At 42.6% G+C, this 13,695-nt stretch overlaps 1 protein-coding gene across 2 annotated transcripts in view; it reads right to left on the bottom strand.

The window, feature by feature from the left end:
• Positions 1-4,372: 4,372 nt before the first annotated feature.
• The window catches only part of UBQLN1 (ubiquilin 1), a 40,001-nt gene continuing 30,678 nt past the window's right edge, over positions 4,373-13,695 (bottom strand). Inside the window, exons 7-11 of one of the 2 annotated variants that reach the window (XM_084794556.1) lie at positions 12,089-12,231; positions 9,484-9,567; positions 8,263-8,378; positions 7,895-8,063; positions 4,373-6,200 (exon numbers count right to left, since the gene is read on the bottom strand). In XM_084794556.1, coding sequence (XP_084650682.1) covers positions 6,048-6,200; positions 7,895-8,063; positions 8,263-8,378; positions 9,484-9,567; positions 12,089-12,231 — 665 coding nt within the window. In that variant the 3' untranslated portion in view covers positions 4,373-6,047. The remainder of the gene's footprint in view (positions 6,201-7,894; positions 8,064-8,262; positions 8,379-9,483; positions 9,568-12,088; positions 12,232-13,695) is intronic. The other variant, XM_084794557.1, reaches the window with a different exon arrangement.

The following is a 13,695-nucleotide window of genomic DNA, read 5'->3' as shown; positions in this document are numbered from 1 at the left end:
GTTAGCTTTAACTGTCAACTCATCACAATCTGGAGTCATCTCAAAGTGGAGCCTTAGTGAAGAAAGTGCCTCGATCAGACTGGCCTGTGGGCATGTGTGTGGAGAGATGTAAGGGAGCCATGCCCGCTGTGGCAGTACCATCCTTGGGCAGGTGGTCCTGGATTATAAGCCAGCCTGTGAGTGAGCCAGCAGTGTTTCTCCATGGTTTCTGTTGTACCTCCTCAGCTGGCTAAGAGTTCCTGGCTAAGCATCACAGGTAGCGCTGTGTGGAATAGCAAGCATGTCTTCCTTCAAATTCCTGCCTTGACATCCCTCATCGATGGACCATGACCTGGCATTGCCAGCTCAACAGACATTTTGCTCCTAAGTTCCTTTTGATCACAGTATCTCTCAGAGCCACAGATAGAACACACCCAAGCCAGCCAAGTGACAGATAGAACACACCCAAGCCAGCCAAGTGCCTGTGACCTCTCAACCTAGACTCACCCAGACTGCCACCTGCTGACACTTTTCTGGCACCCACCCTGTTATCTTTAGCCCCTTGCTTCTCAATTAAGAATGGCAGATACAGGGTTAGGAAACGGTTCAATTGGTGAAGTATCTGCCACACGAGCTTAAGGACTGAGTCTAGATCCATGTAGAAAGCGTGGTACTGTTAGATGTACTGTGCTGCCAGGGCTGGGAACATGGAGACAGTCAGACCAGCCTACCCAGTGACCTCTGTCTCAACAAACAAGCAAGCAAACAAAGGAGGAGAGTGACCAGTGAAAGAAACGTGACATTGGTCTTTGGCCTCTACACACAAGGCCATAGATAATGCCCATCCTGACAGCCGTGTTCACCACACAAAATACACCAGAAACAAAAACAATTCTCTCATTCAGTAATAATATAAACTCTCAGGAAGACACAAAAATACTTACACTCCTGGTCCGGAATCTATTACAAGGCTATCCTCCTTGCTGAAGTTCCTCAGACCTGACAGGCAGGATGTTTGGGTACTGCCCCCCCCAGCCCAGCCTTGCTCTGTCTCTGTGAGTTGAAGTGAATATATGACAGAATTATATTTTACTGCTACAAAGTAGTTGAGTAACAAAGGACAAAGACCTTCCTACTGAATCGCTGTTCAGTGAGCACCTACTCCATGTCAACAGGATGTTCTCAACCTGTGGGTCCTGACCTCTTTGGGAGCAGCATATCAGACATTTACAATTCGATTCATAACATAGCAAAACTAGAGATATGAGGTAGCAGTGAGAACCACTGCATAGGAAAACACAACGACAGAAAAGAGCAGCACACAGTGGTACTTTCATACCTACCAAGGTAATTTCAGAACAGAAAAGTGAAAATACCAAACTGGGCGTGGTGGTGCTCACCTGTAACCCCAGCACTCAGGAGGCAGAGGCAGGTGGATCACCATGAGTTTGAGGCCAGCCTGGTCTACAGAATGAGTCCAGGACACCCAAGGCTACACAGAGAAACCCTGTCTTGAAAAACAAACCAAAAGCAAACAAACAAAAAATCCAAATATTCTGACGAAAAGAACACAGTCGTTGATGGGAAAGCTAAGTGATCACAGAATCAGTCACTGGGTTGGCACAAACTGAGCCCAGAGAGGACAGGAGGCTTTCTACTAAGCCAAGATGGCACGCACAAAACCCAGGGGAAGGAGGTTCTGAGAGCAGTAAGAGGCACCTAGTAAGATCCGAAAGGCTGGCCAAAGAATGGCCCTGTTACAGCCCTTACGTTTAACACATTTAATGTTACTCTATGAGAGAATGGACAGTACACAGTTAGAGCTTTATAACCACACTTTGGTCAATACAATTTTTTATACAGCTGTTGTGTTTTGCTATTTATTTTGTTTTGCCTGTTAAATTAAAATAGCTGTAAAGTCTCATTATGTTGTGGGGAGGTGTGCATATTTGGGAATCCGGTGTAAAAACCAGAAATCTGAAGTGCTCCAAAATCTCTAACTTTTGAGAGTCAACATGATGTCAAGCAGAAAATTCTACACCTGACCTGCTGTCAAGATGCAGGTGCACAGCACAATTGACCTAGCATCCCTGCCCCCTCACCCCAAGACCATTCCAGTCCTCTCCAGCTGTGACACACCTTGTAGCAGCTGCCCAGATCCATCTACCCAGGGGTGCTCTCAGAATGCAGTAAATAAAATGGCAGGCATGCATACAGGCCCAACGTAAGCGTCTCCCCGTCAGCTACACGGAGTCAGGACTTGCGTGTACTACTTACTCTTTTTCTGCTCTGTGGTATAAAGACTGTGTTTAAAATGTCACAAAGGCCAGCGGACACCATAAGAAAAGGAGGAAGCACCTCTGTTCATCTACAGCGCGGGAAGTCAAGCTGCTGGAAAAGAGGGCAACACTTCAGCGTGAGCCATCTGATTAGGGAGTGTGGTGCTGGAAAAACTAGCAGCTATGACCTGAAGAAACAGAAGGAGAAACTGTTGAAGGTCCGTGCTGAAACAAGCCAAAAGCAATGAGGAACAGGACACATAGCATAAAGCTCTGGAGCAGAGAAACTCATCGAAGCTGTAAATACTCAAGATGCTCTAGACATTACTAATAAGCGAGCTTCCAGGGAGTGGTAAAACAGCCTGGTCCTGCAACAAGATGGCCACAACAGTGAAGGAGACAACGCTGATATCAGAAGGTGCCTGTAGACAACATGGTTTGACTGTGTGACGGGCCTACCGAGGCTGTGGTGTGCACTCAGACCAGCGGTCATGCCCACTTGTCAAAGAGACACTTCTAGGACAAAGAACAAAACAAAACAACACAGTTGCTAATTAGGCAGCTGACTCTGGAAGAAACATTTGAAAAGGTCAGCCAGCAACAGACGCACATCTCTAGAAGGCCCATTTCCTGGTCCCTTAGCTGCCATTGGTGGGAGGACCACTGTGCTGCAGCGGGAGTGTGTGACGTCCTCCCCCTGTATCAGTGTGCCCTATTGTCACTACTTCTGTGTGAACAGGTGTAAGGAAATGCTTGCCCACTGGTGGCAGCGTATCCAGCCAGGAGTTATGGTGATGTCAAACAGCTAGACTGTCTACATCAGGAACAGAGAGCCATACCTTTGCTTTCTGATGAGTTAGCAGACTCAAACTTAGTTTCACCCACAAAGTTATTTAAAATTCTGTGTAAAATCACCTTCCGGTGTGTGCGAGACATTAATAGGTTTTGTATCTAGACTCGAGGCACACCCCTTTGATGTCTCATTAGACACAAATACTCTTAAACCCAAAACAACTAAATGCTTTGGTCCAGAGTGTTTCTTTTGGACTTTGTGAGTGGGTTAAGTCCCTAGCTCACTGCTGTGACTATGCTGAGGGCATACGTTCTCTGCAGTATGCTCTATTACCTTGTCATGCTGCCCTGTAACAGTCTCAAGGCTATCTCTGTTCTAATCATGCGCAGCTGCCTTTCCATCATAAAAGGAAATATCATTTATTAGAATAAAAAACACACAGAGGCCAGTTAGGGACACATGGCAAGGCCCTGTCCACTCAGCCATCCCATTTATTACTATGTTATTTAAGCCACACTTGAAATGCAAGATTTCAGTCTCTTCCCCCCCCCCCCTTTCTTCCTTTGACACATAGAAATCCTGAACAGAAACCTAGTAGTCATTTGCCTATTTGCTATCTGGTAACTTTTTTGTTTAGAGTTTAAATTTCACCCTGTCCATTCTTTTCTCAACTTGCTCTGAAGAACTCCACATAAGAACAATCTATGCCTTCACTCAGAGTCTTCTTAGCACTTCTAAGAATGCCAACCATAGGCACTGTTGTTTTTACATGGGTCCTAAATAGACTCACTGTGAGCTGAAGACATCAAGAAAGCACACTTAGTAAGTCTAATAAATCCTCTAGACAGCTCACTGCAGCTACACTACTCGAGGACAGGATGGCTCACACCTGTTACCTCAACACTGAGGAGACAAAGGGAGGATTAGTGCAGGTCCATGGCCAGTCTGGGATCACAGTGAATTTTAGAACAGCTGGGGTGACAGAGTAAGAGCTGCTGTACAAACAAACCCCCACCCCACAAAAGACGTTGTGGCTGTTGTTCCTGTTGTTTTTTGAGTCAGGGTTTTCTCTGTGTAGCTCTGGCTGTCCTGGAACTCACTTTGTCAAGACCAGGCTGGCCTTTAACTCAGAGATCAGCCTGCCTCTGCCTCCCAAGTGTTGGGATTAAATGTGGTACCACCACCACCCAGGTGCCCAACAAAAGAAATGTCTAACTTTTCACAAAATCCAGGGTAAATCAGGCCAAATAGCCTTTACATTAAGGCATGTTGAGAAAAAACAAAGGCATCTTTCTACAAAAGAGGCAACACAGACCAGGTATAAAAGCTGGAGATTTATTGTTATTTGATGATTAATTAATCAAACTGCTTATGACACTGCCCCAGCTATGAACCGCCGTTCACCAGTACAAGTCTTTAAACAGCATACTGAGGAATAAGGCAGGGAGCAGACACACGTGGAGACTATCCTTGCCGACCTCCTCCAGTCTCGCCTCCGCCCCAACCTTTGTACATGTTTTCTTCCTGGGGAAAGTGTCAGACCACTGTACAGTCTGGGGGCAACCTGGCCTCTCAACTCTTTAATAGCAAGCAACAGTTATGGAATTCACCTTCTGTTTCCCTTGATTTTATTTGTCTGACTCATTGTAGGTTATTTTAACATTATGATTTCAGGCAACTACAGGAAGAGTGCAATGGCCTACGAGTCACTGCACCAGAGGCAGTTACATGGATCTCTGACCCTAAAGTTACAGTTTAACTGGTCCCAAAGGAATGCATCACCCCAAGGGGCAAAGAGAACTTCTTTGGGGAAGGAAGAAAGAGGCTATAGAATAGCCAAACTCACTCAAAATCCTTAAAACGGCTCTTGGTTTTTCACCCGACTGACACTACTGTATGCATAGACTCTTTACTGAATCTTGGTTGCCAGTATTACTTAGTTCAGGCTGGCCCAATCTGGAATAGATTCTGTCTCTCCCCTCCCCCACCCCCTTCTCTGAGCCTCCAAACAGTACAACATTCAACTATTTCTTAATAGAACTAGCCAAACACTTGAGAAACAAGTGGCTCCCTCACCATTTTCAATCCGGTTGTTGCCTATGAACGAGGAAGCTGTTACACCCACAAGACAGCTCTACTTTTATATGGCAATTAAAATGGAAGCATCAGCACTTCCAGTCAAACCCAGCGCTGCTCAGACACCTATGGGAGCAGAAAGCCTTGGCAAATGCATTGGACTATGCTACAGGCTCCTTCAGTCTGCACAGAATACAGGTAATTTACAGCAACATGTCAATGCTGAGATATCATTACATTATGTTGTCTGTACAATTAAATGTCCCTAAAGAGATAGCCAGAATTAGTTTTTCTTTATTTTCAACAAACCTGACTAAATGGCACTTCTGCTGAGAGATGTTTATCAAAGATGCTGTAAGATTCTACACAATTAGGAATCCTTATTTTACTTTTTGGTTACAGGAATTTTGCTTAGATGACCTAGAAATGTGCAGTGATTTGTATTGTATACAAATAAACAAAATTGTCAGTAGTATAAATCTTACAGCATTATTTGCCAAGTACATGCCAAAGTCACAATAAGCAATATTGTACCACAAATCATGGAGCGCAAATGATTTGCTTTTTAATGCCTTTATTCTACATAAATTACTACCATAGGGTTATGTTTAAAAAGCAAGTTAGTTGGACAGATGCAGGACAAAAATTTGTTCACCCAATTAGAAAAGGTGATATTTTTAAAAAAATTACAATAAATGCCAAGTGTTTGATGCATGCAGCAGCCTTAACCGGAAACATTGATTCCCACTGTTCCAAAGATACAGAAAACCTGCACATCTTACTGCACTCCACCTCCGGACATTTCCTACTGGTTTTGTTTATAACAGCACAGAATTCCAATGAAATAAAGCAGGTTATTTTAAAGATTTAAGAGCCGTTATCAAAAATAAATTACATTTTCTCAGGATACAGAAATGCTGCTATGATGGCTGGGAGCCCAGTAACCTTTCGATTGCTGCGTTGATGTCGCCCCCTGTTGCTATCAGTGCTTGCAAGTTTGCTTCACGGTTCAAAAATCCCATCGCACTGAGCTGTTCCAGTTGTTGCTGAAATCTGACTTCTGGACTCTGTAGCTGTTGAAAAGAACAATGAAGCACATTCTAAGGAAAGCTAGTCTATGCTACACCCAAGCCACTTTTCAAAAACTTCTATTGTATTTTAAATAATGCATGCTGGTTTGCTGAGCTTTCTTAAATTGCTACTTATGCCTTGAGGTACAGCACCATGAGGTTATTTATTAAATAGGATGGACTATTTTAACTAAAACTCATAAGACCATCTAATTATTTTCAAAGAAAAATAATTTTCAGGTGTTATTTAGTCTATAACTTATCCTTGCATATATATGTATATATTTACAATGAGCAAAATATAATTTAAAATAATTTATAAATTAAATATCCATTATATTTAAAAGTTGTTTAGCACTCTATTTTAGAATAGTTTGTTCCTAAACCATGACAAATAGATCATATATATGATACTGTGTTTTTAAAATTAATTTAGTTATTTTATGTACATGAGTGCTCTGTCTTCATGCACACCAGAAGAGGGATTCAGATTCCATTATAGATGATTATGAGCAACTTGTGGTTGCTAGGAATTGAACTCAGGACCTCTGGAAGAACAGCCAATGCTCTCCCCCCCCCCCCCCCCCCCGCCCTCTCACCTCTCCGAGACAGGGTTTCTCTGTGTAGCCTTGGCTGTCCTGGACTCACTTTGTAGACCAGTCTGGCCTTGAACTCACAGTGATCCGCCTGCCTCTGCCTCCTGAGTGCTGGGATTAAAGGCGTGTGCCACCATGCTTGGCTGCAGCCAGTGCTCTCAACTGCTGAGCCATCTTTCCAGCCCTATGATACTGCTTTTTAAAAAACCTTATAGGCTGGAGTAAGCACACAGGGCTTAGGATCTGACTCCGTGGGACCCTCCTTCTTTTCTCCCACAAAGGGCAAAACAAGCTTAATAAATTCCATTGCTTCAGAGCCTTGTGAACAAGCAGAAACTTCCCCCCTCCCATGCCCTGCCCCAAGACAGGGTTTTTCTGTGTAGCCCTGGATGTCCTGGACTCACTTTGTAGACCAGGCTGGCCTCAAACTCAGAGATCTGCCTGCCTCTGCCCCCTGGATTACAGGTGTGTGGCACTATGCTCAGCTAGCAGAAACTTTTTTTGTAAAAAGCTCATGCACAGACAGTTTAGAATTATAGACACTTTCTTTTATATGGATACCAAATGTATCCAATTACAATACCAACTAGCCTATTGTATGCCTGCTGCCCATAGAAGTTAGAAAAGCCCTGGAACTGGAGTTAGAGATGGTGGAGAGCTGCCATGTGCATGCTAGGAATTGCATAGCCGGTGCTCTTAACCACCTAAGCCAACCATGCTCTAGCCCTGTTAATGGTAAGTTCATAGCAAAGACAATAAACGCCCACAGGCTAGAATAGGAAGTCTAGACACAGCTGTTCTGAAACACTGATGATATTTTTAGGTTCTCCCTGAGAAACTCTTATAAAATAAAGCTTATTTCAAATGACTCTAAAGAAAGGCTGCTTCTAACTACTATGGCATTAGGTTGAAGAATTTTTCCTTTGTTACCTGATATAGCAGCAAAGTTAACAATTTCTGTAACGCCTGCTTTGTGCTTAGATTTAATATCATTGAATACTACTTTTCACTACTCTGAGCAGAAAATGGCTGCTGCTTTTGCCTTTTTTTGAAAATTCTAAATTTAAGGAATGCAAAGTGTGTAGAAAAAAGCATTGTCACCTGAGGATTCACCCCAGCAAGAGCCTGCAGCATTTGCTGGATAAACTGCTGGTGGCCCGGCTCAGCAGTGCCCCCTGTGGGGCTTGTGTTTTCACTAGGCGCAGTGTTAGGTGCATTGGTTCCTGAAGTGCCTCCAGAATTGCCTGCTGCCCCCAAGCCAGCAGTAAACCTAGGGAAAGCACAGGCAACTTCATCAGGTTACATTTTAACACAATATTGGCTATTCTACTAAAAATAAGCAGATATAACACTGAAAACTGACTAAAAACAATTCAGTAACCAAAATAAAAGGCAGAATGATATTAAATCTAAAATTCTTAGAGAAACGAGCCATTGTGTGATTTCAAATCTTTGTCCAGTGAGCCTACCCTGGGATGAGGCCGGGGGCTTCTGCTGCCAGCGTCTGCAAGCCCTGCTGAATCTGCAGCAATGCCTGCATGGCTCGAGGGTTTGACATTGCTGACAGTGTGTCAGGATTCTGCATCTAAGGAGAAAGGAAACCAGTGGTTACCAAAGAAATAAAAGCAAGGCAGGTACATTTTTCAAACTTTGCAACATTTTTGAAGAAAATCTAAAATCTCACCCCCAGACACCAGTACTCCATATTTCTTCCCAAAATAAACACAAACCCTACTCTTTTGACAGCAAATTCCATACACAAATTATTACTTGAGTCATTTACAAGCCTACCATAAAAGGCATTTTCTGAGTGAAGATCCACATTTCCCCCTCTCCAGCAGAAGAAAAAAGAAAACATTTTTGCGTTAACTCCAAGTGCACACTTGTCGGAGGGTGGGGTCTGATGACAGCTATGTGCTGTATCTCCTGGCCATGCCTTGTCTGCACTGATCTAACAACTTTACCAGTCGGCCATCTAAAGCATTGTTCCAAACTCGAAATCAATACAGTTTAGCTTCTTTGCTTTTAAATACCCATACCTAACTGACAAGAGGGAGCGTATACCATTGCAATACACCAAGGACAGTCACTAACCGTGGATAGTGACTTGCTGCCCTAGCAATCATTTCAACCATGTTGAGCCCCGACAACTACCAGTTTCAAGAACACCAACACCACTTTATGTCTTTAAATAACACTATGACAATCTTGGGCACTATTTTTCCTAAACCTTCCTAATGTGACAACACTGGCAATTTTAACTTTACTAATTCTGATTTTGAGGAAATGAGATCAACTCTTCATAGAACAAGCATTTTACTAATTTGGAAGAAATTGAGACATTGCGACAAACCCAAGCTGTGGATTAAGAGAGGGTAGCACTTTTCTACCAAACCATACAGTATGCATGATATACAGAAACCCTTGAAGGCTAGTGAAGGGAAATGGTCTCTGTCAACAAGCACTCAGAACCCTAAGTCCTCACGAGCACAGGCAACACAGCTCTCTTCTCACACACAGTATGAGCACAGCGAGGAGTGACATGGGTGGGGAGGATCAGGCTCAGTGTCTACCAGTGGGTAAAATCACACGTCCTCTACACTGCTATCAGCTGGGAAGGAGAAGGACACGTTCACCATTAACCTGTCAAGCAGATCATTACAAAGACAGCAGCGTCTTTTCTTACTCACTTGTTGGAGGAAAGTTGGGAGCTGTTGTCTCATTTGTTCTTGAAGCTGAGGATTTCCAGCAAATAGGGGATTATTCAGCATCATCTATGGGGCAAGTGTTCAAACAGTTTTAACTGGAAATATCTGAAACAAGTAATGTACCTGGTTTAATGTTCTACCTTCCTCCAAGTGCCTAAATTGGCACTTAACAGGGAGGAAGGGAGAACATAAATAAAAAAGGAGCAGGGAGGTTCTATCCACACGGAGCTCGGGGGAGGGGAAAAAAAGGAGGGAGGAAGGTAGGTAGGAAGGAAGGCATCTTCTCTGTCAGCGAGAAAGGTGGATGATGGATGACATGCAGTGCCCTAAAAAATAAAAGCATTTGTTTTGTCGCCTTTTCCTTGAACGAAGGTGAATTTCTGCCTCTGAAGGAAAAAGTAGTGGAAGTGCCAGGCTCTCAGGAAGATCTGCTTTCAACTATACAACAGAGTAAAAGAAACACCAGTGTGTAAAGGCTTACATATGGCTTGCTTAGAGACCCAACACACAAACAGCAAGCACAGAGAAAACCTAGGCCTGGAGCCACTGTTATCTACCTGCCCACTGCTAACAGTCGATATTAGGTCCAGAATAACCACAAAACAGCAACCAACTGGCCAGAGAAATGGAGCTGCTAGATGAAAACCAGCCCAAGCTAGCACCAACAGTCCTCTGGGGAGTGTTAAAATGCCTAACATCCAAGGATGTGAGTGAGACTGCGAAGATGAGCATCTGGATTCCACCTCACTAGCACCACAGGTAGAAACATGGGACACCTCCTGACCTTCAAAGTGTGACCAAGTTAACAGTCAGGGCCAGTATTAACCTGACATGACTGCCAGTAAGATCATCATACACAATAAGCAAACCAGAAACTACTAGGTTCAAAAAAGACAAATTGCATATCACTTCCAATGATTACCGATAGCCTGTTTACCTGTCCAAAGTCTGGGAGGAAATGATCTTTGCCCTCAATTAGGCAACCACACTGAAGAACAACTGTATGTAAATCCTGTAAAAAAAAGAGAACTCTCTCCTCCCTCCTTCAAAGTGGATTATTTAATTTCAAATTTCAACATCATCAAAGCAGTTGATGATTTATGGATACAGTGTGCTTCAGAGTAAGCAGTAAATACTCCAGGCCAGGAACACCTCTTCAGTCTTCCAGACAAACACTGCTTTACTATGAGGCCAGTAACAGTTATCACATTCACTTTTCATCTTAAATTATTCAACTAGTCTAGAAAAAGCTTGTCACCATAAAAAAAAACTTTTTATTTATTATATTTTTCTAACTTACCTGAACCTTCATGCCGCGATTAAGTTTTCACATTTATAAAATACTTAAGTTTCAAAAGAGTAAACCATAACTTTAACCATCTGATGCCAGAGCACACTTTAAGTTTTAAACTATCCTATAATTAGAGACACCAGCCGGGTGTGGTGGCCTGTAATCCCAGCACTCAGGGAGGCAGAGGCAAGCGGGTCTCTGTGAGTTTGAGGTCAGCCTGGTCTACGAAGTGAGTCCAGGACAGCCAAGGCTACACAAAAATCCTGTCTTGAAGAAAAGAGAAAGAAAAAGAGAAAGAGAGAGAGAGAGAGAAACACACACAGAGACAAACAGACAGACAGACACCACCTAGCATTGTCAGTGTTTTGCTTTACAGTTTTAGAGTTTAAAAAACCTAACAGTGTATAAAGCTATAAAGCAGCCAGATCCCTTACAAACATAAACTTATTACATGGAGTATGCTTACTAAAGATGAATTTTAAGAATAATATGCATTCAGTGTTATAACTAAATATATACTTGAAAATACAGGAAAAAGTCATTCACACATTTTCATATCTTAGGTACCCAGTGACAAACATGGCTCAGGATTCATTAACAACAAGCATTTCATTAATAAATTCACAAAACCAGCTTTCCAAAACAAAACAAAACAAAAAACACAAAACACAAAAAACCCAAAAACAAAACAAAACAAAAAACCAAAAAACAAAACAAAAGAAAAAACCCTCATAACATGCACATTTTCAGACGAAAATGATCTAAAAGCATTACTCTTTGTTTGTTGCTATGTAAGTCATCACTGAGGATCCTCACTCAAGGACATCTGCTCTATCCTTCTACCAATGTGGTTGCAGGATTTTGGAAATAAAAACATCTCATTCAGCATAATGAAACAAGAGACGCTTTTAAACTTCAATGAGAGAACTATAAAGGAAAGAAAGCATTCTAAATTCCCAACACAGTGGCCGATCAGTCTCCACATCCCCCACAGTTGCTGAGGCCCAGCAATGCCGCTATTCTAAAACCACCACCCAGACAGACAAACAAGAGCAGCACTGTGATTAGAGCAAATTCTCTGAGAACTTCAGAGCTTTGTTGTTGTTGTTGTTTGTTTTTAAAGTACATCTCATCAACAAATAGGAGAAACCAAGTTGTTTCAAGTATATAGGAACTAAAGCTGCCACAAAAGCTGGAGATGCCAAGTGTCTTCTACAAGACGAATGTGCGGACAGGAGAGTCACGGGACTGCCTACTTAGCTCAGAGCACTCCTCTGAACACGACGACACGCTCACCTGTGCAGCAAGGTCAGGGTTCTGGCTCAGCGACTGCATCATGCTTCTCAGGTATGGAGCAGACAGCATGTTCTGCATGAGCTGTGGGTTTTCAGTTATTTGTTGCAACAAGCTTTGCATTCCTGGTGTGTTGAACATACTCGCTAAAATTTCATTTACAAAAAACAGATTAAGACATGTATCAATATTTTAAAACAGTGTATATTGTACTTATATTTAGTTAACTGAAGCAACATATGGCCATTTCCCTTTAGCAATAGACGCGCTTTCTGCAGTTTGGTTCCTCACGGTCAACCACAGTCTAAATCCCATCCTACTCCACTCCTTCCCCCGGCACAGCCACACCTAATACGGTTGAAAACTTAAACAGAATTGCTATCCATTATTAATTACTTAGCTCAGTTTTCAGATCAACCCTTATTTTACTCAATATTAGCTCCAAGGCACAAAAATTCTGACACTGGCATTTCAAATGCACCAAAAGAAGCAAATATGCTTCCTTTGAGTGAAAAGAGAACAGTTCTGACATAATTCTGAGGGGGGAAGCACCACTATAATGTTAACTAAACTATTTATTCTTCATTTCCATTCTGCTTTTTGAACTAATGTCATTTTATCTGGCTTAAAGTCAAGTTTCTTATTTGCTTTAAGTCTTGTGTTTGTGGTATTCCTTTATTTTCAAGTTTCAAGTTAGCCTTTTCTACATTCCACAGTTCAAAAATATAAGACAATTTGGCATACTACAGCCTACAAGACCAATCTGGCTTTCACAATCTGTTTTTATACAGTCTACAAAGTGGACACTGTTTTTACATTTTTACACGGTTAAGAGAAAAACTTCTAGTGAGAATAAATATTTATAAAAATGTGGAAGCTACTGAAACCCAGTGTTCGGTGACAGTAAGTACCATTTTGTGGGAACAGGTACACTGACTCTACTGCTGGGCGCTTTCACACTAGAAAGGAACAGGGCACTGTGGTGCCAGCCCTGATTCATATGGCTTCACAGTGCCACAAGAAACCACTCTAGCATTTGTTTTTGTTTTTTCGAGACAAGGTTTCTCTGTGTAGACTTGGCAGTCCTGGACTCCCTTTGTAAACCAGGCTGGCCTTGAACTCAGAGCTTCACCTGCCTCTGCCTCTGCCTCCTGCCTGAGTGTTGGGATTAAAGGCGTGCGCCACCATACCCAGCTGCATCTGTTTTTCTTAATCACAAGTGCAAAGTAATCATGTAAGAAGTACAGGAAGAGAAGCAGACTGTCATATCACGGGGATAAGGTGCAGTGGAGCATGGGTTAGCTTACCAAATGAAATGGCAAAACACTGCTCCGTATCAAATAATACAATATATACAAACATTATCAGACTACGCACCTATCACAACACACTAGCCAGCAAGAGAGAGCCAGAAGGCCAAGGCAGAACACTAAGTTCTAAGCTAGTTTGGGGCACATGAGACTCCATCTCAAAAAATGAAAAAGGGCCAAGAAGATGGCACAGCAGTTAGGAGTTGGTCCTATTCCAGAGGGCCCAGGCTTAAATCCCAGGACCCACATAACAACTCACAACCACCTGTAACTCCAGTGCTTGATGCAAAGCCCTCTGCT

Source organism: Acomys minous, assembly GCF_964271855.1.
Source record: "Acomys minous genome assembly, chromosome: 9".
NCBI classification, from domain to species: domain Eukaryota; kingdom Metazoa; phylum Chordata; class Mammalia; order Rodentia; family Muridae; genus Acomys; species Acomys minous.
Note: the sequence above shows the minus strand (reverse complement) of the source record. Positions and strands in the feature narration are given on the sequence as shown.